Source organism: Salvelinus namaycush, chromosome 9 (genome assembly GCF_016432855.1).
Source record: "Salvelinus namaycush isolate Seneca chromosome 9, SaNama_1.0, whole genome shotgun sequence".
Taxonomy (NCBI): domain Eukaryota; kingdom Metazoa; phylum Chordata; class Actinopteri; order Salmoniformes; family Salmonidae; genus Salvelinus; species Salvelinus namaycush.
The window spans coordinates 47,301,177-47,325,350 of NC_052315.1; the positions used below are offsets into that span (position 1 = coordinate 47,301,177).

At 44.0% G+C, this 24,174-nt stretch overlaps 1 protein-coding gene across 1 annotated transcript; it reads left to right on the forward strand.

Moving 5' to 3' along the window:
- Positions 1 to 3,231: 3,231 nt before the first annotated feature.
- LOC120054144 (retinoblastoma-like protein 2) lies at positions 3,232 to 23,493 on the forward strand. The gene is made up of 21 exons (XM_039001564.1): positions 3,232 to 3,544; positions 4,951 to 5,081; positions 5,482 to 5,682; positions 5,943 to 6,007; positions 7,414 to 7,542; positions 9,474 to 9,634; positions 9,956 to 10,020; positions 10,336 to 10,507; positions 10,757 to 10,920; positions 12,302 to 12,518; positions 13,343 to 13,480; positions 13,671 to 13,835; positions 14,031 to 14,142; positions 14,289 to 14,543; positions 14,716 to 14,978; positions 16,058 to 16,234; positions 16,741 to 16,812; positions 21,682 to 21,781; positions 21,911 to 22,167; positions 22,481 to 22,660; positions 22,843 to 23,493. The coding sequence occupies exons 1-21, from the start codon at positions 3,407 to 3,409 to the stop codon at positions 23,008 to 23,010; spliced, it is 3,330 nt and encodes a 1,109-aa protein (XP_038857492.1). The 5' UTR covers positions 3,232 to 3,406; the 3' UTR covers positions 23,011 to 23,493.
- Positions 23,494 to 24,174: the final 681 nt, after the last annotated feature.

A 24,174-nucleotide genomic window follows, 5' to 3' on the forward strand; every position in this document is an offset into this window, starting at 1 on the left:
CCAAAGAAATAAGATGCTATTTTTAAACAATTTAGGTTAAATTCTGTGCAACAAAAGAAACATATCGCTACAAGAGGATTCATTGTGTTTGTTTAGAAATCCCATAATCATTAATAATACGGCAGGCAGCCTAGTGGTTAGACTGTTGGACTAGTAACTGAAAGGCTGCAAGATCGAATCCCCGAGCTGACAACATAAAAATCTGTAGTTTTGAACGAGGCAGTTATCCCACTGTTCCTAGGCCGTCATTGAAAATAAGAATTTGTTCTTAACTGACTTGCCTAGTTAAATAAAGGTAAAATAAAAAATACAAGTTGAATAGCCTTTTTGTTTTTCATTTTAGTTCAAGTAGTGCCATATTGTTTAAATTCATTTAAGTTAGGTTTTGAATTAGACCATTTGCATTTGTTAATATGAAATGTACCTAATACCTCCAACCTGACGATCACTGACGTCATCACGATTCGACCTTGTTCTTTTCCGAGTTCACAGTTGTCATGAAAGCACCATAAATCCAGAGAATGCCAGACTTATGACAAAGTTTGGTGACAAAATGTGTCCACGAAGGTCCGCCGCGCCACCTTCCTGTTCAAGTGAGCACAACACAACAAGGTGAGTCCAAAAATGCATTGTATGAAGCTGCATAAATTATGTAATATGTCAGGGAGATACAGTTGAAGTAGGAAGTTTACATACACTTAGGTTGGAGTCATTAAAACTTGTTTTCCAACCACTCCACAAATGTATTGTTAACAAACTATAGTTTTGGCAAGTCGGTTAGGACATATACTTTGTGCATGACACAAGTAATTTTTCCAACAATTGTTTACAGACAGACTATTTCACTTATAATTCACAATTCCAGTGGGTCAGAAGTTTACATACACTAAATTGACTGTGCCTTTAAACAGCTTGGAAAATTCCAGAAAATGATGTCAGAAATGATGTCAGAAGCTTCTGATAGGCTAATTGATATAATTTGAGTCAATTGGAGGTGTGTACCTGTGGATGTATTTCAAGGCCTACCTTCAAACTCAGTGCCTCTTTGCTTGACATCATGGGAAAATCAAAAGAAATCAGCCAAGACCTCAGAAAAAAGTCTGATTCATCCATGGGAGCAATTTCCAATTGCCTGAAGGTACCACGTTCATCTGTACAAATAATAGTACGCAAGTATAAACACCATGGGACCACGCAGCCGTCATACCTTTTAGGAAGGAGACGCGTTCTGTCTCCTAGAGATGAACATACTTTGGTGCGAAAAGTGCAAATCAATCCCAGAACAACAGCAAAGGACCTTGTGAAGATGCTGGAGGAAACAGGTACAAAAGTATCTATATCCACAGTAAAACGAGTTCTATATCGACATAACCTGAAAGGCCGCTCAGCAAGGAAGAAGCCGCTGCTCCAAAACCGCCATAAAAAGCCAGACTACGGTTTGCAACTGCACATGGGGACAAATATCATACTTTTTGGAGAAATGTCTTCTGGTCTGACGAATCAAAAATATAACTGTTTGGCCATAATGACCATCGTTATGTTTGAAGGAAAAAGGGGGAGGCTTGCAAGCCGAAGAACACCATCCCAACCTTGAAGCACAGGGGTGGCAGCATCATGTTGTGGGGGTGCTTTGCTGCAGGAGGTACTGGTGCACTTCACAAAATAGATGGCATTATGAGGTAGGAAAATTATGTGGATATATTGAAGCAACATCTCAAGACATCAGTCAGGAAGTTAAAGCTTGGTTGCAAATGGGTCTTCCAAATGGACAATGACCCCAAGCATACTTCCAAAGTTGTGGCAAAATGTCTTAAGGGCAACAATGTCAAGGTATTGGAGTGGCCATCACCGAGCCCTGACCTCAGTCCCGTAGAAAATTTGTGGGCAAACCTGAAAAAGCATGTGCGAGCAAGGAGGCCTACAAACCTGACTCAGTTACACCAGCTCTGTCAGGAGGAATGGGCCAAAATTCACCCAACTTATTGTGCGAAGCTTGTGGAAGGTTACCCGACACGTTTGACCCAAGTTAAACAATTTAAAGGCAATGCTACCAAATACTAATTGAGTGTATGTAAACTTCTGACCCACTGGGAATGTGATGAAAGAAATAAAAGCTGAAATAAATAATTCTCTCTACTATTATTCTGACATTTCACATTCTTAAAATAAAGTGGGGATCCTAACTGACCTAAAACAGAGAATTTGTACTCGGATTAAATGTCAGGAATTGTGAAAAACTGAGTTTAAATGTATTTGGCTAAGGTGTATGTAAACTTCACCCTAATAATTTGGTCCCTTTTCCCCTGCTAATTTTGCCTACTGTTCTGACTTGGTGGTGCACATGTAGCCTATAGCCTGTTTTAGAGAAATGTAATCATCGAATATTGTAAGAGCTTTCATTGTCTGCTTATATGGCCCCTTTATTTATCATACGGTTCTGACTTGGTGTACAGGAAGAATACTGTAAGAATGTTCCATGTTCTGAATTCTGTCACTGTTTGTTTAAAAAGTGCTCAACAAATAGTTATATTTACTATGTCCGTACTAGCTCGCTCATTAATGTCTTAATCGAAATTATGCATTGCCTCGTCTCCTTATGCCATATTTTCTACATCTCAATTGTCAGTAGAAACCACATTTGTTTAAGCAAGTCAGCCATATCAGCTATGTTTTTTTTTAAGGGCAGTAAATTAGGCTGAAGGAACTGTTTCGCTGCCAGACAAGGCTCCGCTGATAGCCAGGTGTAGCAGTGGTAAGGAGTTGGGACTGCTGATGGGACTCTGCCGTTGGGACAGCTTTATGTAGGGCCTAACAGTCTGTGGGTACCGTTTGTCACCGTTATAGGGCAATGCATGTATTGTTTAGTGCTCTGTGGTGTAATGGCTTTGCTGGCATGCATCTAAAAATATATATTTTTGCGCCACCAAGATTTACATGCTAAAATCGCCAGTGATTTGGTTTACGTTGTTGAACATTGCATGAATGATACAAAAATCTCACATCAAACTGGTATGAATGATATAATCAGCCGGAAGTATTATTTTATTGAATGACTGGTATTCATCCATTAAAGGTTGGAAACGCATTTTTTGTGGGCGGAAACCTCCAGTACGGTTGATATCGTATTCACCAAGCAAATACCGTCAACAATGTCACGTTTTCTATCGCTCATGTACTCTACGCAAGTCTTTTGCGTAATCTGCTACGCGAGATAGTTGCTTTCACTCAAAGGACATTTAAATGGCTACACTGTATAGCACCCACTGTATATTGGATCGCACAATACGAATAGTAACATTGTTTATATGTACGTTGTAACAAACCGCGCTTGAGTCGACTCTGCTTTGCAACTACGTTGTAATTTGGACCCGAATCTATTTGCTGTGTACCCTTTGGAACAGTCAAAATGAACGAGGAGGAAGACTTTTTACAGAAAACAAGGCAGGGGTTTGAAGATCTCTGTCGAGCTTTGAATATGGACGAGGAGGCGAGCAACGAAGCATGGAAGAGCTACGAAAACATAAGCAAAAATTACACATTAGAGGTAAATATGTTTTGCTTTGTATATTGTACAGTAATATACATTTAGCCATTTTGGCAACCGTTTTACCGCAGGCTTCACTTGAAGAGTAGCATTGCCTCTACCTTTCACGACCGACATTTTACGTCGTCTCATTTCATATTTAAAGACGCAGCTTGAATAACGTTTGTAGTTTTACATAAATATTTGATATAAAACTCCATTATTTGTGATATTTTTCTGTGGAAAGGGGAGGAGTTTACCGGTCTGAATTTACCGGGGTGTGTCAGATTTAGAGGCGGACCAATCTCATGGTTTAGAATAGGACAAGGTTAACTGGGGTCAGGGGTTCCCAACCTTTTTTCTCCAGGGCGCCCTTTTTCACATTTAAAAAATGTCACTACAAAATGTTGTTTATTGAGATAGCTTATACTAAATACACCACCAGCTTGATTTATTTAATTTATTTGAGGGACCAAGGAAAATGTTTTTGAAGCTAATTTCCTGCAAACTACATAGTTTAACAAGACATCATGACATATTTTAGGTAGGCTCTTTATGTAGGTAGGCCCTTTAATGATAATAATAATAATGCATACTGAAAATAAACTCAAGACCCTATTTCCCCAAATGTTATTCCGCAACCAAATATGTTTATTAAGATCATTTATATGAACCCTCAATTTAATGATGCATATTCTCTTTTACATAAAGTGAATAGATCAATTGATAGCGACAGAGTCACACATTGTATAAGATTGCTTCCCATGCAAAGTCCCATTTCTTTGACTCCTTGACTTTAGAAGGTTGTTGCTCTGCTTCTGAATGTCATTGAGACAAATATATTCCCCCATGTGCATTAGAGTCAAGTCTTCCTCTGTCATTTTACCTCTTGGTTTTAGCCTAAAGCATCACAGATTTATTTATTGTTTTTAGTTCCGTATAAAAACAAATAAAAAAATTACTCCTCAAATCAAGGAAGGTCCCGCACCTCGCAACGGAACATTGCCGCCCCATATGGGGGGCGCACCCCCTAAGTTGGCAACCCCTGGTCTAGAAAAGGGGGCGCTGCTCTTTGGTCATAACACTGAATGATCCAACTTACTTGATCTTTTAAAATATGGTATAGTTATGGATATCAGGGTTGTTCTAATAACATCTGCATTGTGCATGTGCCTTATTCACAAACCTTTCCTCATAAGGGATAGCCATCTGCTGTATCTGTGTATGGTTTATTTGGAGGTGGTTTGACAGAAAATTAGGAATAGGGATAACAGAAGAAACCACTAGAGGGGAGAATTTCTAACATATCTCCTCTCTGGCCCCACCAGCTCTAACTGGTATCCTTAATAGTGAGATAGAGCCTGGGACAGAAAAAGTAACACTCTCTCTCCCCCGCTCTCTCTCTTTCTCATCCCCTTTTCTTACAGGGCAGTGAGCTACACTGGTTAGCCTGTGCTCTCTATGTGGCCTGCAGGACAGCCATACCAACGGTGGGTAAGGGCACCGCGGAGGGAAACTATGTCTCTCTGACCAGGATCCTCAGCTGTTCAGAACAAAGGTGCGTATGCCCAGGCACTAGTCCCTATGGTCCGGTTTCCCGGATACAGATTAAGCCTAATCCTAGACTAATAATGCATGTTCAATGGAAATTATACATTGAACGGGCCTCTTAGTCTAGGACTAGGCTTAATCTGTGTCCAGGAAACTGGCCCTAAAACTGCCCCACTTCATATATAACTTACTAAAGGACTTTCACACAAAGTCCTCCATAGATTTGCATAACAGTCCATATGGTTTCTTGCTTAGTTCTTGGATTCTGATTCCAACATGGTTATTTGTGTAATGCTGAACAAGGAACCACACATCTACTAACAACATAACTGTCCTATGTAATATATCATTTATTGAACTGGAAAATACTGTCAATTCTCAAACAGTTGCCCTGTTTCTGATTGCAGCCTCATTGAGTTCTTTAACAAGATGAAAAAATGGCAGGACATGGCAAGTCTGCCCCAAGACTTTTGCCAGAGCACGGAGAAGCTGGAGAGGAATTTCACAATTTCCGCTGTCATCTTCAAGAAATACATCCCCATATTCAAAGCCATCTTTAAGGCACCCTCTGACGACCCACCCAGAGTCCACAGGAGCCGCAAACAGAGGTGAGTTTATTGTTGATACTGTAGCTCGCTATGCAGTTCTGACATCTCACTATTTTCTACAATAGTTTGACTGCTCTTGAACAAAGCCAAGTAGATGTGTGCACTCACTACTGTAAGTTGCTCTGGATAAGATCATCTGCTAAATGGCTAGAATGTACAAATGGAATTGCTTCTATCCTGGTGCCAGCCAGATCGTGAGATCTCTGAGCACAGCGGTCAGTCTCCTTGACCAGACTGACCGCTGACTTATTCTGATTTAGACGCCATCCCTGCACCGTCGCTGAAGTCTTCAACTTCTGCTGGATTCTGTTTGTCAACGCTAAAGGTGAGTACTTCTGTTTCGTTCATGGCAAAAGACTGGAAAAGAGGGGGAGGACAGAGGGGAAAGGACTAGGGATCAGTGGGGTCCTGAGAAAAGGCTAGTTTGAAGGCTATGTGAAGTGATCACTACTTGGTTACTCACAAAGTATAAGTGACAAGGGCTAGCTACTCTACATTGGGCACTTGGCATGCCAAGGCCTGCACTGAGTTGTTGGCATCAGCAGGAGAACAGAGGCCAGGGCAAATACATGTCATTTTTATATCTCCTTAATCCTTAATAAGAACTCAAAAGACACGCACGCACACACACAACCAGATCAGTCCCCTCCTGTGCTCCCTGTTCACACACGACTGCGTGGCCGTGCACGGCTCCAACACCATCATTAAGTTTGCCGGCGACACGGCGGTGGTAGGTTGCATCACTGGTTGGTATGGCAACTGCTCGGCATCTGACCGGAAGTTGCTACAGAGGGTAGTGCATACGGCCCAGTATATCACTGGGGCCAAACTTCCTGCCATCCATGACCTCAATACCAGGCGGTATCAGAGGAAGGCCCTAAAACTTGTCAAAGACTCCAGCCACCCAAGTCATAGACTGTTCCCTCTACTACCACACGTCAAGCGGTACCGGAGCACCAAGTCTGTGACCAAAAGGCTCCTGAACAGCTTCTACCCCCAAGCCATAAGACTGCTGAACAGTTAATCAAATGGCCACCCAGACAATTTACATTGACCCTCTTTATTATTTATTTATTTATCTTAATTATTTTGCACTGACTTCCTTGCACTGGCTCTATGCACACTCACTAGACTCTACACTCTTAGAAGAAAAGGTGCTATCTAGAACCTTAAAGGGTTCTTCGGCTGTCCCCATAGGAGAACCCTTTGAAGAAATAATTTTGGTTCCAGGTAAAACCCTTTTGGTTCCAGGTAGAGCCCTAGTGGGTTCCATGTAGAACTCTTTCCCCAGAGGGTTCTACATGGAACCCAAAAGAGTTCTACCTGAACCAAAAAGGGTTCTGCCTGGAACCAAAAAAGGGTTCTTCTATGGGGAATACCGAAGAACTCTTTTGGAACCCTTTTTTCTAAGAGTGTCCTCACACATACTACACTGAATTTGATTTGATTTTACTCGTGTTTGTTAATTGAATTAGGTGAAAGGTGACTTTGGTAAGTATACTGTGATATCCATTGTTCTTTGGACGTAGTTGAAATAATCACAATCGAGGTTTGAGGCTACCAGCACTACTCTGCTCTATCTTTCAGATCAATTCAATTCAACAAGCTTTATTGTTAGGACCAGATCATTGTGTCAAACTATCTTTGTGTCTTAGAAAAGCAGTGTAAAATCCTACTTATTATTATTATTATTATGATTATTTCAATGTCTTTCTCTCCCTCCCCTGCCAGGAAACTTCCCTATGATCAGTGATGACCTGGTGAACTCATACCACCTGCTGCTGTGTGCTCTGGACCTGGTTTTCTCCAACGCTCTACTGTGTAACACCAGGAAGGAGCTGCTCAACCCCAACTTCAAAGGTGACCTCCCGGCCCAAACCTATATCCCCTCCCTATCCTCCCATCTCTCTATGCATACGGTACATTCGGAAAGTATTCCTACCCCTTGACTTTTTCCACATTTTGTTACGTTATCAATCTACACGCAGTACCCCATAATGACATAATCGTTTTTTAGAATTTTTTTGTACATTATTATTTTTATTTTTTAAAATATCTTATTTATGTAAGTATTCAGACCCTTTGCTATGAGACTAGAAAATGAGCTCAGGTTCATCCTGTTTCTATTGATCATCCTTAAGATGTTTCTACAACTTGATTGGAGTCCACCTGTGGTAAATTCAATTGATTGGACATGATTTGGAAAGGCACACCTGTTTATATAAGGTCCCACAGTTGACAGTACATGTCAGAGCAATAACCAAGCCATAAGGTCGAAGGAATTGTCCGTAGAGTTCCTAGACAGGATTGTGTCTCGGCACAGATCTGGGAAGGGTACCAAAACATTTCTGCAGCATTGAACGTTCCCAAGAACACAGTGGCCTCCATCATTCTTAAATGGAAGAAATTTGGAACCACCAACACTCTTCCTAGAGCTGGCCGCCTGGCCAAACTGCGAAATCGGGGGAGAAGGGCCTTGGTAAGGGAGGTGACCTAGAACCCGATGGTCACTCTGGCAGAGCTCCAGAGTTCCTCTGTGGAGATGAGAGAACCTTCCAGAAGGACAGCCATCACTGCAGCGCTCCACCAATCAGGCCTTTATGGGAGAGTGGCCAGACAGAAGCCACTCCTCAGTAAAAGGCACATGACAGCCCGCTTGGAGTTTGCCAAAGGGCACTTAAAAGGACTCAGACCATGAGAAAAAATATGCTCTGGTTTGATGAAACCAAGATTGAAATCTTTGGCCTGAATGCCAAACGTCACGTTTGGAAGAAACCTGCCACCATCCCTACAGTGAAGCATGGTGGTGGCAGCATCATGCTGTGGGGAAGTTTTTCAGCGGCAGGAACTGGGAGACTAGTCAGGATCAAGGGAAAGATGAACAGAGCAAAGTACAGAGAGATCCTTGATGAAAACCTGCTCCAAAGTGCTCAGGACCTCAGACTGGGGCGAAGGTTCATCTTCTAACAGGACAACGACCCTAAGCACACAGCCAAGACAACACAGGAGTGGCTTCAGGACAAGTCTCTGAATGTCCGTGAGTGGCCCAGCCAGAGCCCGGACTTGAACCCGATCGAACATCTCTGGAGAGACCTGAAAATAGCTATGCAGCAACGCTCCCCATCCAACCTGACAGAGCTATAGAGGATCTGCAGAGAAGAATGGGAGAAACTCCCAAAATACAAGTGTGCCAAGCTTCAACAAAGTGCTGAGTAAAGGGTCTGAAAACTCATGTAAATCTGATATTTCAGTTTAAAAAATTTTATACATTTGAAAAAATGGCAAAAAAACTGTTTTTGCTTTGTCATTATGGGTTATTCTGTTTAGATTTATGAGGGGAGGGGGCAATGTAATCCATTTTAGAATAAGGCTGTAACGTAACAAAATGTGGAAAAAGTCAAGGGGTCTGAATACTTTCCGAATGCACTGTATATACCCTCCCTATCTTCCTATAGATAGCAAAATTGATAGTATCCAACCAGTATCCGTGCATGTGTACGTGTGTGCAGGCATCAAATCAAATCAAATCAAGTTTATTTTATATAGCCCTTCGTACATCAGCTAATATCTCGAAGTGCTGTACAGAAACCCAGCCTAAAACCCCAAACAGCAAGCAATGCAGGTGTAGAAGCACGGTGGCTAGGAATGCATACATGTGTGGTTACTCACATGATCCGTACGTAGAGTATGTTCAATCTCTGTGGTCCTTTTCCGTGTTACTGCATAGTTACTGTAATACCTCATCACTTGCATCTAATGCAGGAAGCTGCTATGTCTCATCTGATCTACAGGCCTTCCTGAGGACTTCAACAGTAAGGACTACAAGCCTACTGCAGGGCCTTACTGCTTCATAGAACAGCTGTGTGAACTGCATGATGGCCTGGTGCTGGAGGCAAAGGGGGTCAAGGAACACTTCTGGAAACCGTTCATTAAGAGGCTCTTCCATAAGAAGGTTTGGCACACACACAAACACACACACCTCAGTCCTACACACACACACACACACACACACACACACACACACACACACACACACACACACACACACACACACACACACACACACACACACACACCTACCTCAGTCCTACACACACACACACACACACACACACACACACACACACACACACACACACACACACACACACACACACACACACACACACACACACACACCTCAGTCCTACACACACACACACACTCACACCTCAGTCCTACACAATCTACTTGTCTGCCTTGTCTCATCATGTATTTTCTGTGTCATCAACAGATTCTCAAAGGGAAAGAAGATAGTTTGACTGGCTTTTTCGATCCTATGAATTTTGGAGACAGTTTGTAAGTCAATCCTTATCTTGTCTCTCTTCACAGAGCAGATATTGATAGTCTTTTGAGTAATATTCATTACTCATATACACTGAGTGTAGAAACCATTTAAGAACACCTGCTCTTTCCATGACATAGACTGACCAGGTGAAAGCCATGATCCCTTATTGGTGTCATGTGTTAAATCCACTTCAATCAGTGTAGATGAAGGGGAGATAGGTTAAAGAATGATTTTTAAGCCTTGAGACAATTGAGACGAATTTAGGCTGAGGGTCAAGGTGTTCCTAATGTTCGGTATACTCAGTGTATTTGTGTGTGTGTGTCTAGTGCATCCATGGGGCGTGTGTACGAGGAGCATGTTCTAGCCACAGGGGGTCTGGATGAGAGGATCTTCCTGGGAGAGGGGGCCAATGAAGACCTTGGCACACCAGGCCCCTGTCTCTGTGTGGGAGTAAAGAACCAGGACGCCTCCGCATACAGACTCTACAGCAGTCTGACTGTAAGACACACACACACACACACACACACACACACACACACACACACACACACACACACACACACACACACACACACACACATTATTATACTATTATTATACATTATTGCTTGTTATGTATGAAATGTGCTGCTGTTATTATGATTACTGTAACACACAAACGCACATGCACGTCTTGTGTCTTTGAGTTTGAATTCAATGCAAATGTACAGTAATCCCTTTGCTATGTCCCCTTTGTGTGTCCTGTAGGCCTCAGCCTTGAAGGTGTCTACTCCTCTGACGGGTCTTAAGTATGTCCAGGACAACTGTCTGGGCACGCCGGTATCTACAGCCATGCAGAGTGTTGGCCGACTCCACAGCCTGCTCACAGGACTCAAACACCGCCCCAGTGGCAGACTCACAGACTTACTGAGGTATTGCACACAATACAAATAATAACATGTATTCTAAGCTGCACACAACCACACCAGTGGCCCAGAACATTTTTAATGGGGTGGCCAAGGTGGAGCACAGACCCAGTTTTGTGGGGCCAAAACATTTTTAACCTTAATCGAAGCAAGGTGGATTTTTTTCCCCCTATATATAATTCTGATGGTTCAACGCATTAAATGCTTCAGCTTAGGTTTGGTACATTTCCCTGTTCAATAAATCCTAAATCAATTAAACCAAAAGCCTTGTTACAGTGTTTGCATTCAAGGTTGTGATTTTATATAAGGGTATTAGCATACAGTAGTAAATTCTCTTAAGTGGCATCCAAAGTGCTTATTATACTGTGACATTTAGGGGGTCTCTATTTTTTTTAACAGGACCTCCTATGTGTGCACTTTGTTTTTGATGGATTTCATGGTAAAGACATGTAATTTAACTGTACAAATGTGTTACCTTTTAATGTGTCATGAACACAACCAGTCAGGATGTTTTCCCCTGATTGTCTAACAAATCACTTCAAAATTTAGGTTACCTGTGCACGTTCGTCTACTCCAAAATAAGTCTAGCATCCGAACAGTGCACTGTGCACCCACCACTTGAATGGAAAGGGACATCCTATTACAAACACCATCAGTGTAATGACATTCAGCCTATAAAGTGGTGTGTATTCATGGATGCCAAGGGAAGCCAGGCTTCCCCCAAAAATGTTACAATAAAAAAAGAAATTAACTTTTTCTAATGTGATTTCTCATTTGTGTCTATCCATGTTTCATAATTTTCCTTCGATTTGCAAGAAGCTGAGTCTAATTCAACAGAGAAAGCATCCGAGCGAGGCAAACAGCGCCCCTCTATCTTAGTATCTGTAGCCCACGTATCTGATGCTGTCTGGTCAAAAATAATGTGGCATGTCATACTCTTTTTGGCCAGATGGCATCAGATACATGGGCTACACATACAAAGACAGAGGGGCACTGTTTGCCCCTGCACGTATTGTATTCTTTCTCCGGTGAGATTGATGAGTCTTGCTGAAGGTGTGCATCTTTGTCAAAATTATCAATATATTCAGAGACAACCTAACTCAAAATCTCTGGGGGGCCACTTGGGTGGCCAGTCAGATTCCACATTCTGTGTGTGTGTGTGTGAACCACATACAGATTGTTATTATTTAGTGTTTTATGTATTGGATAGGCTTTACCTTTTCAAATACTCACCCATTCTTATATTGTTACCACACGGAAGAGTTCAGTTGTCCATTTTCATTTCAGGTTGTTAGTATTTGAGCCGTGAAAGGTGTTATAACAGTTTTGGGGTGTAAGTATGAGTTTGGAGGGTGATTTATCAGTAACTGTGTCTGTCTTGTTCCAGGGCGTGTGCCAGAGACCCAAGTGAGACCATCTCCACTAGGCTGAAGGACATGTGCCAGGTCTTTTGTCAGCACTTTGAGGGCAAAGGGGAGGAGAACGCAGGACTGGGGAAAGACATTGCAGTGAAGTACTTCCGCCTGGCAGAGGCGCTCTACTATAAAACCCTGGAGGCCGTCATTGACCAGGAGAAGGAGAGACTGGGCGACACGGACCTCTCTGTGAGTCTCACCTGCGCTGCGCTGCCCTGCTAGCTCAGCTCAGTTTGCTGTAGCTAACTAGAAATTTCACACACATTTCCCATTGACGTCAAAGCATGATTTATGCAAAGGTCCAAGTTACGGTATTGTATTTTCAGTTCACATATACACTGAGTGTACAAAACATTGGGAACACCTGCTCTTTCCATGACATACTGACCAGTTGAATCCAGGGGAAAGCTATGATCCCTTATTGATGTCACCTGTTAAATCCACTTCATTCAGTGTAGATGAGGAGATGGGTAAAAGAAGGATTTTTAAGCCTTGAGACAATTGAGACATGGATTGTGTATGTGTGCCATTCAGAGGGGGAATGAGCAAGACAAAATATTTAAGTGCCCTTGGATGGGGTATAGTAGTAGGTGCCAGGCGCACCGGTATGAGTATGTCAAGAACTGCAACACTGCTGAGTTTTTCACGCTCAACAGTTTCCCGAGTGTATCATGAATGGTCCACCACCCAAAGGACAACCAGCCAACTTGACACAACTGTGGGAAGCATTGGAGCCAACATGGACCAGCATCCCTGTGGAGCGCTTTCGACACCTTGTAGAGTCCATACCCATACGAATTGAGGCTGTTCTCAAAGCAAAACGGGGTGCAACTCAATATTTGGAAGGTGTTCCTAATGTTTTGTACACCGTATATGTTTAAATTGGCCTCTACGTTGAGATATTGCATGTTATGACACTTTCATCTCTGCCAGTCTTGCTTGTAAAAATATGGAAAATAATTTGTTCTCTATGGTGGATGAGCAATAAACCTTTTGTTCTGTTGTGTCCTTAGGGTATTCTGGAGCAGGATGTGTTCCAGCGCTCTCTGCTGGCCTGCTGTCTAGAGATTGTCATCTTCTCCTACCGACCCCCAGGGGACTTCCCACGAGTCATACACATCTTCCAGCTCCCCGCATACCACTTCTACAAGGTACATGCTTGTATTTCTATCTGTATTACGTGTTTGTATGTGTGATTGTCCTAGTCATGAGTGTGTGTGTGTGTTAGTCATGAGTGTGTGTGACCTGACAGTATGTAACTTTCTCCCCTTTTGTCTGTGTGCGTTTGTGCATGTGTGCTTCCGTGCGTGCGCTCATGCATATCTGTGTAATCTATCTCAGGTGATTGAGGTGCTGGTACGGGCAGAGCAGGGCTTGTTCAGGGAGGTAGTGAAGCATCTGAACCAGGTGGAGGAACAGGTCCTGGAGAGCCTGGCCTGGAGGGGGGGATCCCCGCTGTGGGACAGCGTCAGGGAGGCCAAGAACCAGCCACCAGCTTGCCAAGAGGTAGGACATCCACAGCACCCCTCCTTATCCCCACCCTACTCATCACATGCACAGCTAAGAAAATGGTGCCAAGTTTCACTTCTCACACACATACTGAATCATGTGGCCCCAAAGTAACTCTGAATTCAATGTCTTGAAAAAGATGGACTGGACTGAAATCAGAACAAAATAACAATCTTTCTCATTGATGTTCAGGTGATGCCACCGCAGCACCTGGAGGATGGGAACGGAGACAGCAGTGCTGGCAGCGCCCCTCTCATCCCTAACATCCATGGCACTGACCTAAGCACCAACAGTGGTGGGAAAGGTTAGTCATTTAGCTTGTTAGCTCGTCAGGAGGTCAATTTGTCTGTCAGTTGTGCAATAACTCATTCAAATAGTCAGTCAATGGGTTGTAGTCAGTTGGTTAACTCCACCCTCCCTCCCCCTCTCCTCTCCCCACTTCGCCCCCAGGTGTTTCTCCCTCTCCCACCACCCTGTTGGACCGCTACAGCTCCCCCCCCACGGGCTCGGCCAGGAGACGGCTGTTTGTGGACGCTTCCTTCGACACCTCATCAGACCCCTCCTCCACCAGCACCACTACCACCACCGTCAGGACCTCCCAGGCCATCGTCACCACCACCATCCCTGCCGGACAGACAGTGGTCACTATGGCAACGGCCACGGTTACCGCTAACAACGGACAGACGGTCACCATACCTGTGCAAGGTGACGTTTGCAGATTCATTACTGTACAGTATGACATTATGTTTTTTTGTACACCTTTTGTACACGCCCTTACTGCCAAATGATACTGTATACTCCTATATGCATTGTATAGTGGGGTTTCTGACTGATGCAGGTTATTAATGAGAACTCTCATGCCCTCTGACCTCTGCAGGAATAGCCAATGAGAACGGAGGCATCACCTTCATCCCTGTCCAGGTGAGTGTGACGGGACAAGGCACGGCCATGCTCCAGCCCCTGTCTGCCCAGTCCCTGACTGGCACTTTGACCAGCCAACCACAGACCACCACCACCCTGAACAGTCCTGCCCCACAAGGCAGCCCCGCCACCAGTAAACCAATCAAGAAGCTGGCAGCCCAGGTCCCGTCCAGTAACAAGCCTCAGAAAAAGGGTTCCCTCTCGCTGTTCTTCCGCAAGGTAAGGGCACACAAACATAATCTCTATTGGTCACTGAATTTAAAGGGATAGTTCAGGCACGTTACAAATCTAACTCATCTCATCTTTTGGATAGGGAGGAAGTATACTGAACAAAAATATAAACGCAACATGTAAAGTGTTGGTCCCATGTTTCAAGAGCTGGAAAAGAAGGTCCCAGAAATGTTCCATACACACAGAAAGCTTGTTTCTCTCAAATGTTGTGCACAAATTTGTTTAAATCCCTGTTAGTGAGCATTTCTCCTTTGCCAAGATAATCTATTCACCTGACAGGTGTGGCATATCAAGAAGCTGATTAAACAGCATGATCGTTACACATGTGCACCTTGTGCTGGGGACAATAAAAGGCCACTCTAAAATGTGCAGTTTTGTCACAACACAATGCCACAGATGTCTCAAGTTTTGAGCGAGCATGCAATTGACATGCTGACTGCAGGAATGTCCACCAGAGCTGTTGCCAGAAAATGTAATGTTAATTTCTCTACCACACGCCGCCTCCAACATTGTTTTAGAGAATTTGGCAGTACGTCCAACCGGCCTCACAACTGCAGACCACATGTAACCACGCCAGCCCAGGACCTCTACGTCCGGCTTCTTCACCTGCAGGATCGTAGACAGCTGATGATACTGAGGAGTATTTCTGTCTGTAATAAATCCCTTTTGTGGGTTAGAACTTATTCTGATTGGCTGGGCCTGGCTCCCAAGTGGGTGGGCCTATCCCCTCCCAGGCCCACCCATAGCTGCACCCCTTCCCAGTCATGTGAAATGCATATATTAGGGCCCAGTTAATTTATTTCCATTGACTGATTTCCTTATGTGAACTGTAACTCAGTAAAATCTCTGAAATAGTTGCATGTTGCGTTTAAAATGTTTGTTCAGTATAGTTTAAATCCATCCTAGTATTCTGTTTCTGCCCTCTGGGCCATATGTGGCCAGTTTCAACTCTACCTTTTTAAAAACCCGACAACTGTATTATTTCATACCATAAATTATGGATTTTTGCTTGAGTTTAAAGACTTAAACCCTGGTACTATTTTGTGCCTGCTCTGTACCACCAACAGGTGTACCACATGGCCAGTGTGCGTCTGAGAGACTTGTGTGCCAAGCTGGACATCTCTAGTGAGCTGAGGAGGAAGATCTGGACGTGTTTTGAGTATTCCCTGGTGCAATGCACAGAGCTCATGATGGACCGACACCTAGACCAGCTCCTCATGTGTGCAGTCTACGTCATGACCAAGGTAGGGTTAGAGTGTGTGTGTGGGGGGGGTGTCAGTCCCTCCAGGATTTCGTTGAGATTTTTTTGTGATCGTTGCGGGCCAAAAAACTTGATTTTGCTGCGGCAATTTGAAAGGATTTTGTCATTTTTGTCACAAATGCACTGACGAGGGAAACATTTGTTGACGTATTGCTTGATTGAACCATTTATGCGGTAAAAGTGTGGTGATTGGTTAGAATTGCGAGCCCTCTTTTTGTAGTGTGGTGATCCGACAGTTATATGCGATAATATTGCGATGATTTGACTGTTTTATGTGGTAATAGTGTGGCGATTGGTCAAATTTGCAAGCCCTCGCAAAATATGTGGTAAATTGCGCAGAATCGCAAAATCCTGGACGGATTGGGATGTTTCTGTGGGAAGGGGGATATGGATGTGCGTGCGTGCGTGCGTGCGTGCATGGTGTGTATAGACTGTGGGTGCGTAAGGTCGCAGGAAGTGTGTGTAGTATGTGTTTCTACTGTTGTGCAGGTGACCAAAGAGGACAAGTCCTTCCAGAACATCATGAAGTGCTACCGCTCTCAGCCCCAGGCCAGCAGCAGCGTGAGTACTGTTAGTAGGGCCTTATGCAATGATGTACAGTGCATTTGGAAAGTATTCAGACACGTGTGTGTGTGTATATACAGTGCCAGTCAACATTTTGGACACACCTACTCATTCATCCCCTCCGACAAATAATGACGCCGGAGGGAATGGCTGCCGTTTTACGGGCTCCTAACTAACTGTGCTATTTTGTAGTTTTTTTTCCGTCTAGTTTGTAACTTTTTTATTTTTTATTATTTTGGACATAATGTTGCTGCTACCGTCTTCTATGACCAAAAAGAGCTTCTGGACATCAGAACAGCGATTACTCACCTCGAACTGGACAAAGATTTTTTCTTTAATGAGTCCGACGCGAAGGATATACTGCTTTCTCGAGACAAGACCCAAATCCCCGACATTTGCGTGAATAAAAGATGGCGAAAAAGGGGGCGGAGGTCAGGCTGCCTTCTGAGAATTTGTAGGCAAGTGAGTAAACTTCCACTACCGTCTGTACTATTGGCCAACGTGCAATCACTGGAAAATAGAATGGATGATCTACGATTTAAGAATATCCTACCAACGGGACATAAACTGTAATATCTTATGTTTCACCGAGTTGTGGCTGAACGACGACACGGACACTATAGAGCTGGCTGGGTATTCCTAACATTGGCAGGACTGAGAAGCTACGTCTGGTAAGACGAGGGGCAGGGGTGTGTTTCTATTTGTAAATAACAGTTGGTGTGCGATTTCTAATATTAAAGAAGTCTCAAGAGTACCTCATGATAAGCTGTAGACCACACTAGCAAGAGAGTTCTCATCTATATTATTCATAGCCGTCTATTTACCACCACAAACCGATGCTGGCACTAAGACTGCACTCAACGAGCTATATAAGGCCTTAAGCAAACAGGCGCTCCTAGTGGCCGGGGACTTTAATGCAGGCAAACTTATCCATTTAACCAAATTTCTACCAGCATGTCACGTGCAACCAGAGGGGGAAAAAACTCTAAACCACCTTTACTCCACACACAGAGACGCATACAAAGCTCTCCCTCGCCCTCCTTTTGGCAAATCTGAACATAATTATATCCTCCTGATTCCTGCTTACAAACAAAAACTAAAGCAGGAAGTACCAGTGACTCTCTCAATACGGAAGTGGTCAGATGACGCGGATGCTACGCTACAGGACTGCTAGCACAGACTGGAATATCTTCCGGGATTCATCCAATGGCATTGAGGAGTATACCACCTCAGTCACCGGCTTCATCAATAAGTGCATCGACAACGTTGTCCCAACAGTGACCGTACGTACATATCCTAACCAGAAGCCATGGATTACAGGCAACATCCGCTTCGAGCTAAAGGCTAGGGCGAGACACTAATCCCGCTATGCCCTCAGACAAGGAACGGGAAACTAATCCGGACGCTTATAAGAAATCCCGCTACGCCCTCAGACGAACTATCAAACAGGCAAAGCGTCAATACATTCAATCCTGCTTCACCGGCTCTGACGCTCGTCGGATGTGGCAGGGCTTGAAAACTATTACAGACTACAAAGGGAAACCCAGCCACGAGCTGCCCAGTGACAGAAGTCTACCAGATGAGCTAAATGCCTTTTTAGCTCGCTTTGAGGCAGGCAACACTGAAGCATGCATGAGAGCACCAGCCGTTCCGGACAAATGTGTGATCACGCTCTCGGTAGTCGATGAGAGCAAGACGTTTAAATAGGTCAACATTCACAAAGCCGCAGGGCCAGACGGATTTATAGGACGAGTACTCAAAGCATGCGTGGACCAACTAGCAAGTGTCTGACATTTTCAATCTCTCCCTGACTGAGTCTGTAATACCTACATGTTTCAAGCAGATCACTATAGTCCATGTGCTGAAGGAAGCGTTGGTAGCCATGAAGTGCTTTGAAAGGCTGGTCATGGCTCACATCAACACCATCATCCCGGAAACCCTAGACCCACTCCAATTCGCATACCACCCCAACAGATCCACAGATGAGGCCATCTCAATCGCATTCCACACTGCCCTTTCCCACCTGGACAAAACAAACACCTATGTGAGAATGCTGTTCATTGACTACAGATCAGCGTTCAACACCATAGTGCCCACAAAGCTCATCACTAAGCTAAGGAACATGGGACTAATCACCTCCCTCTGCAACTGGATCTTTGACTTCCTGACGGGCCGCCCACAGGTGGTAAGGGTAGGCAACAACACATCTGCCACGCTGATCCTCAACACTGGGGCCCCTCAGGGGTCCGTGCTTTGTCCCCTCCTGTACTCCCTGTTCCACCACGACTGCATGGCCAAACACGACTCCAACACCATCATTAAGTTTGCTGACGACACAACAGTGGTCACCTGATCACCGACAATGATGAGACAGCCTATAGGGGGAGGTCAGAGACACACTGCCAGGACAACAACCTCTCCCTCAATGTGATCAAGACAAAGGAGTTGGAAAAGGAAACAGGAAAAGGCGGGCCGAACAAGCCCCCGTTATCATCGATGGGGCTGTAGTGGAGCGGGTCGAGAGTTTCAAGTTCCTTGGTGTCCACATCACCAATGAACTATCATGGTCCAAAGGTGAAGAGGGCACGAGAACACCTTTTACCCCTCAGGAGACTGAAAAGATTTGGCATGGGTCCCCAGATCCTCCAAAATTTCTACAGCTGCACCATCGAGCATCCTGACCGGTTGCATCACCATCTGGTATGGCATCTGCTCTGCATCTGACCATAGGGCACTACAGAGGCTAGTGCCTACGGCCCAATAGATCACTGGGGCCAAGCTTCCTACAATCCAGGACCTCTATACTAGGCAGTGTCAGAGGAAGGCCCAAAAAATGGTCAAAGACTCCAGTCACCTAAGTCATAGCCAATTCTCTCTGCTACCGCACGGCAAGCGGTACCGGAGCGCCAAGTCTAGGACCAAAAGGCTCCTTAACAGCTTCTTCCCCAAGCCATTAGACTTCTGAACAATTAATCAAAAGGCCACCAGGACTATTTACATTGACACGCCCCCCCTCCCTTTGTTTTTACACTGCTGCTACTCGCTGTTTATTATCTATGCATAGTCACTTTACCCCTACTTACATGTACAAAATAACTTGACTAACCTATTCCCCCGCACATTGACTCGGTACCGGTACCCCCTGTATATAGCCTCGTTATTTTATTGTGTTACTTTTTATTTTTACTTTAGTTTATTTAGTAAATATTTTCTTACTTTAGTTTATTTAGTAAATATTTTCTTAACTCTTGAACTGTATTATTGGTTAAGGGATTGCAAGTAAGTATTTCACGTTAAGGTTTTATTTGGAGCATGTGACAATAACATGGGATTTGATTTGAAGTGTTTTTCTTTATTTTTACTATTTAGTAAAGACATCAAACTATTAAATAACACATATGGAATCATGTAGTAACCAAAAAAGTTTTTAAAAAATCTAAATATATTTTATATTTGAGATTCTTCAAAGTAGCCACCCTTTGCCTTGATGACAGCTTTGCACACTCTTGGCATTCTCTCAACCGGCATCATGAGGTAGTCACCTGGATTGCATTTCAATTAACAGGTGTGCCTTGTTAAAAGTTAATTTGTCGAATTTCTTTCCTTCTTAATGCGTTTGAGCCTATCAGTTGTTGTGACATGGTAGGGGTGGTATGTGACCTTAATAGAGGGGTTCTTATATGCAGACACAGTGAAAACAACATGATTGGAAAATAAAACTGAGTGCTGAGCTTGCTTTATGCAGGTTTGCATCGTAAAGTCCTGCCCTATGCAACTGTAGGACAAGTAAGAAATGTTCTCAGTCTGTCATAGTAGGCTAGGCTATAGACCCTTTTCCAGTACACGACACACTGACGTCACAAACTCCTGCGCGCGACTCTTGGTGGCAGTAAGAAAGCCATCACCATCTGTGCCCATTCAACATAGCCTAGATTTAAGTTTTTATTACTTCTCATACACAATGATGTTTTGATTCTTGCTTGAACAGTCGCTAAGATTATAGTTGGTTGTGCTCTTTGCAAAATAACTAGTTTGGATGCAGCAGTTGTTAGCTAGAATGCTAATGCTCATTGATATATGCTTAAGCAAAAGCTAGCCAAAGAGCCATTTTACTGGTTGAAGTGTTTTAAAAAAAAAAAAAAAAAAAAAAAAAAAAAAAGCATAATGCAGTTGATTTACAATGATGACACAAATATTATATTAGGCAGGACATTCATTCAAGCCTTAAAATCCAATTATGATCCAAAAGTAGTGTGAAATGCACTCATAATCAACATTTAAATAAGAGGCTTCTTTTGCTGCCGTTCTATTAGAACTCCCCCTTGTTCTGCCACCATCTTGCGCACATCGCCCTCATGCTGGAATGTTTGCAAAAACAGAAAGGGGTCTATGCAGCTGCTGTTGTTAGTAGCCTACAGTTGATTAGACTGAAAAATTGTCTCTTTTCTATGTAATACAGCGTGTAAGATCGCTAATGTTTAGGTGTATAGGCTGCTACATTTATGTAAGAGTTTTTGCTTGTGTCTGTCAGGAGTGATGCTTGCTAAATAAATACCGGAGGAAAGTGGAGGGATCGCCTTGAGTGTTGTTCCCGGCCCCCGTGACCTGCGATTTCCATGAATCTGATTGGTCAAGACACGCAAAGAGCCTACAACAGCACTCTGATGTGAAGGACAGATAAATTGTGTGCAAATTTACAAATCATGAGGCAAATCGGTCCAAAAAACAGCACTTTTCCTCTTTCTTTAATGCTTTGCGTCGATGTATTAAACTGAATCAAAAGTGATTGAAAAGTGCAAATTACACCTCACCACACGTTTTCCGGTAGCCCTGGAACCACTGGTTGTGTGTGATTTTATTTACCAGGTCTACAGGAGTGTGTTGATCTCTGGGAAGAAGAAACGTCTCTCGGGAAGCAGTGTGGGAAACACACAGAGCTCTCCCACAGACAACAGCCAGAAGCAGGGTAAGAACACACACACACACACACACTGTGTTAGATCTGGGTTACATGTTGAGACGCAAACTATTTCCTGGACCTCTTCTCCCCTCCCTCTGTCTATTTTCCCTCTCCCTCTCTCTTTACCCCCTTCAGGGAGTGGAGACAGCAGCCCAGTGCCCATGTGTTCCACCAGCACCCTACCTGCCCCACAGCCTGGCAGCATCCCATCCACCCCCACCCTGGCCCCCTCCACCTCCTCATCCCTCCCTCCCTCCCAGGAGCAGGATAAGGAGGGGGGAGTGGTGGGGGAGGAGGAGCGAGGAGACCTCATACACTTCTACAACCGGGTCTACATCAAACAGATGCGTCACTTTGCCCTCCGCTACTCGCCCAGCTCGCCCTCTGCAGGGGTGAGTGAGTGAGTGAGAGAGGGAGGGAGCGGGTGGGGGGTGCAAGGGAGGAAAAGAGAGAAAGATAGGAAAGGGAGAGATGAAAGAGGAGAAAAAGTATGAGTTTTGTTTACAAACTTAGAAGACAAGAGAATCCCGCAGACTGCTCTTGCTAGTATCTTTACAAGCTTAACTCTATTCTGCAAACCTATTGGTTAAAAGCAAGAGAGGATAGAGGTAGAGAGTAAGGGAGGGAGAGGAAAATGACATTAACAAATTTAATGTATGTTTTGAATAGGTATCTGCCTATGCTCTTATAATGTTTTTGTGACAGGTGCAGTCTCCTCCCCTGTGCCCGTACCCCTCCCTGAGGACCAGCTCCCCTCGCAGGGTCCTCCTGTCCCACAACCACTCGATCTACATCTCCCCCCACAAGACTACTGGAAGCCCCCCCACCCCCTCCATTACCGCACGGGACAAGATCTTATACTACATCTGCAGCAGCCCATCCAACGTGAGTCACAAGTACATACACATACAGTACTCATGCACACAATGTATGCTGGTTAACGTTGATTCAGCACAGTACTTTTCAAACCCTGACAGTGACTCATTGATTAGTTTAATCATACTGACGTGTGATGATGATGAACCCTCCCTGACCTGTGTCTCTGATTTCTACCTCTGTCTGTGCAGCGCCTGGCGGAGATCAACAGTATGATCCGCACCGGGGAGACGCCCACCAAGAAGCGCAGCATGCAGCTTGAGGAGGAGCCATCGCCCAAGAGGGTGTGCCCGGACAACCAGACGGCCCTGCTCCGCAGATTACAGGACGTGGCCAACGACCGTAGCTCCTCCCACTGAGGCAGGACACAACCCCTTCAGAACACACCACAGGCTGAAGTCGCTAGTCACTAGATGGTCATGATAGAAAGGAACATTTTGGCAATATAATAAATATCAACATTTATGAGTATATATTTGATTTTCATTTAGGGGTAAGGACAGGCGTAAGGTTAGGAGGACGGTTCAGTTGTTAGTGATCATGGTCAGTGGTTGGTAGTTCTTATGATTTGTGTCTAGAAAGTACCATACTTCTGTCCATGGCCAGATTGTGATGAGCGGCTCAATTATTTTATCACCATGGCAATAAGACTAGCTGGTTGTTTTAGCAACAAAACCGATGCGTGCGCGATTATGGTGCTAAACAGACTGGGTTGGCTTAATTGTTGACATGTCAACTATATTTCGTCTCCAATGTTTATTGAAAACATATATACAGTTGAAGTCGGAAGTTTACATACACTTAGGTTGGAGTCAATAGAACTCGTTTTTCAACCACTCCGCAAATTTCTTGTTAACAAACTATAGTTTTGGCAAGTCGGTTAGGACATCTACTTTGTGCATGACACAAGTCATTTTTCCAACAATTGTTTACAGACAGATTATTTCACTTATAACTCACTGTATCACAATTCCAGTGGGTCAGAAGTTTACATACACTAAGTTGATTGTGCCTTTAAACAGCTTGCAAAATTCCAGAAAATGATGTCATGGCTTTAGAAGCTTCTGATAGGCTAATTGACATCATTTGAGTCAATTGGAGGTGTACCTGTGGATGTATTTCAAGGCCTACCTTCAAACTCAGTGCCTCTTTGCTTGACATCATGGGAAAATCAAAAGAAATCAGCCAAGACCTCAGAAAATAAATTGTAGACCTCCACAAGTCTGGTTCATCCTTGGGAGTAATTTCCAATTGCCTGAAGGTACCACGTTCATCTGTACAAACAATAGTACGCAAGTATAAACACCATGGGACCACGCAGCCGTCATACCGCTCAGGAAGGAGACGCGTTCTGTCTCCTTGAGATGAACATACTTTGGTGCGAAAAGTGCTAAATCAATCCCAGAACAGCAGAAAAAGACCTTGTGAAGATGCTGGAGGAAACAGGTACAAAAGTATCTATATCCACAGTAAAACGAGTCCTATATCGACATAACCTGAAAGGCCGCTCAGCATGGAAGAGC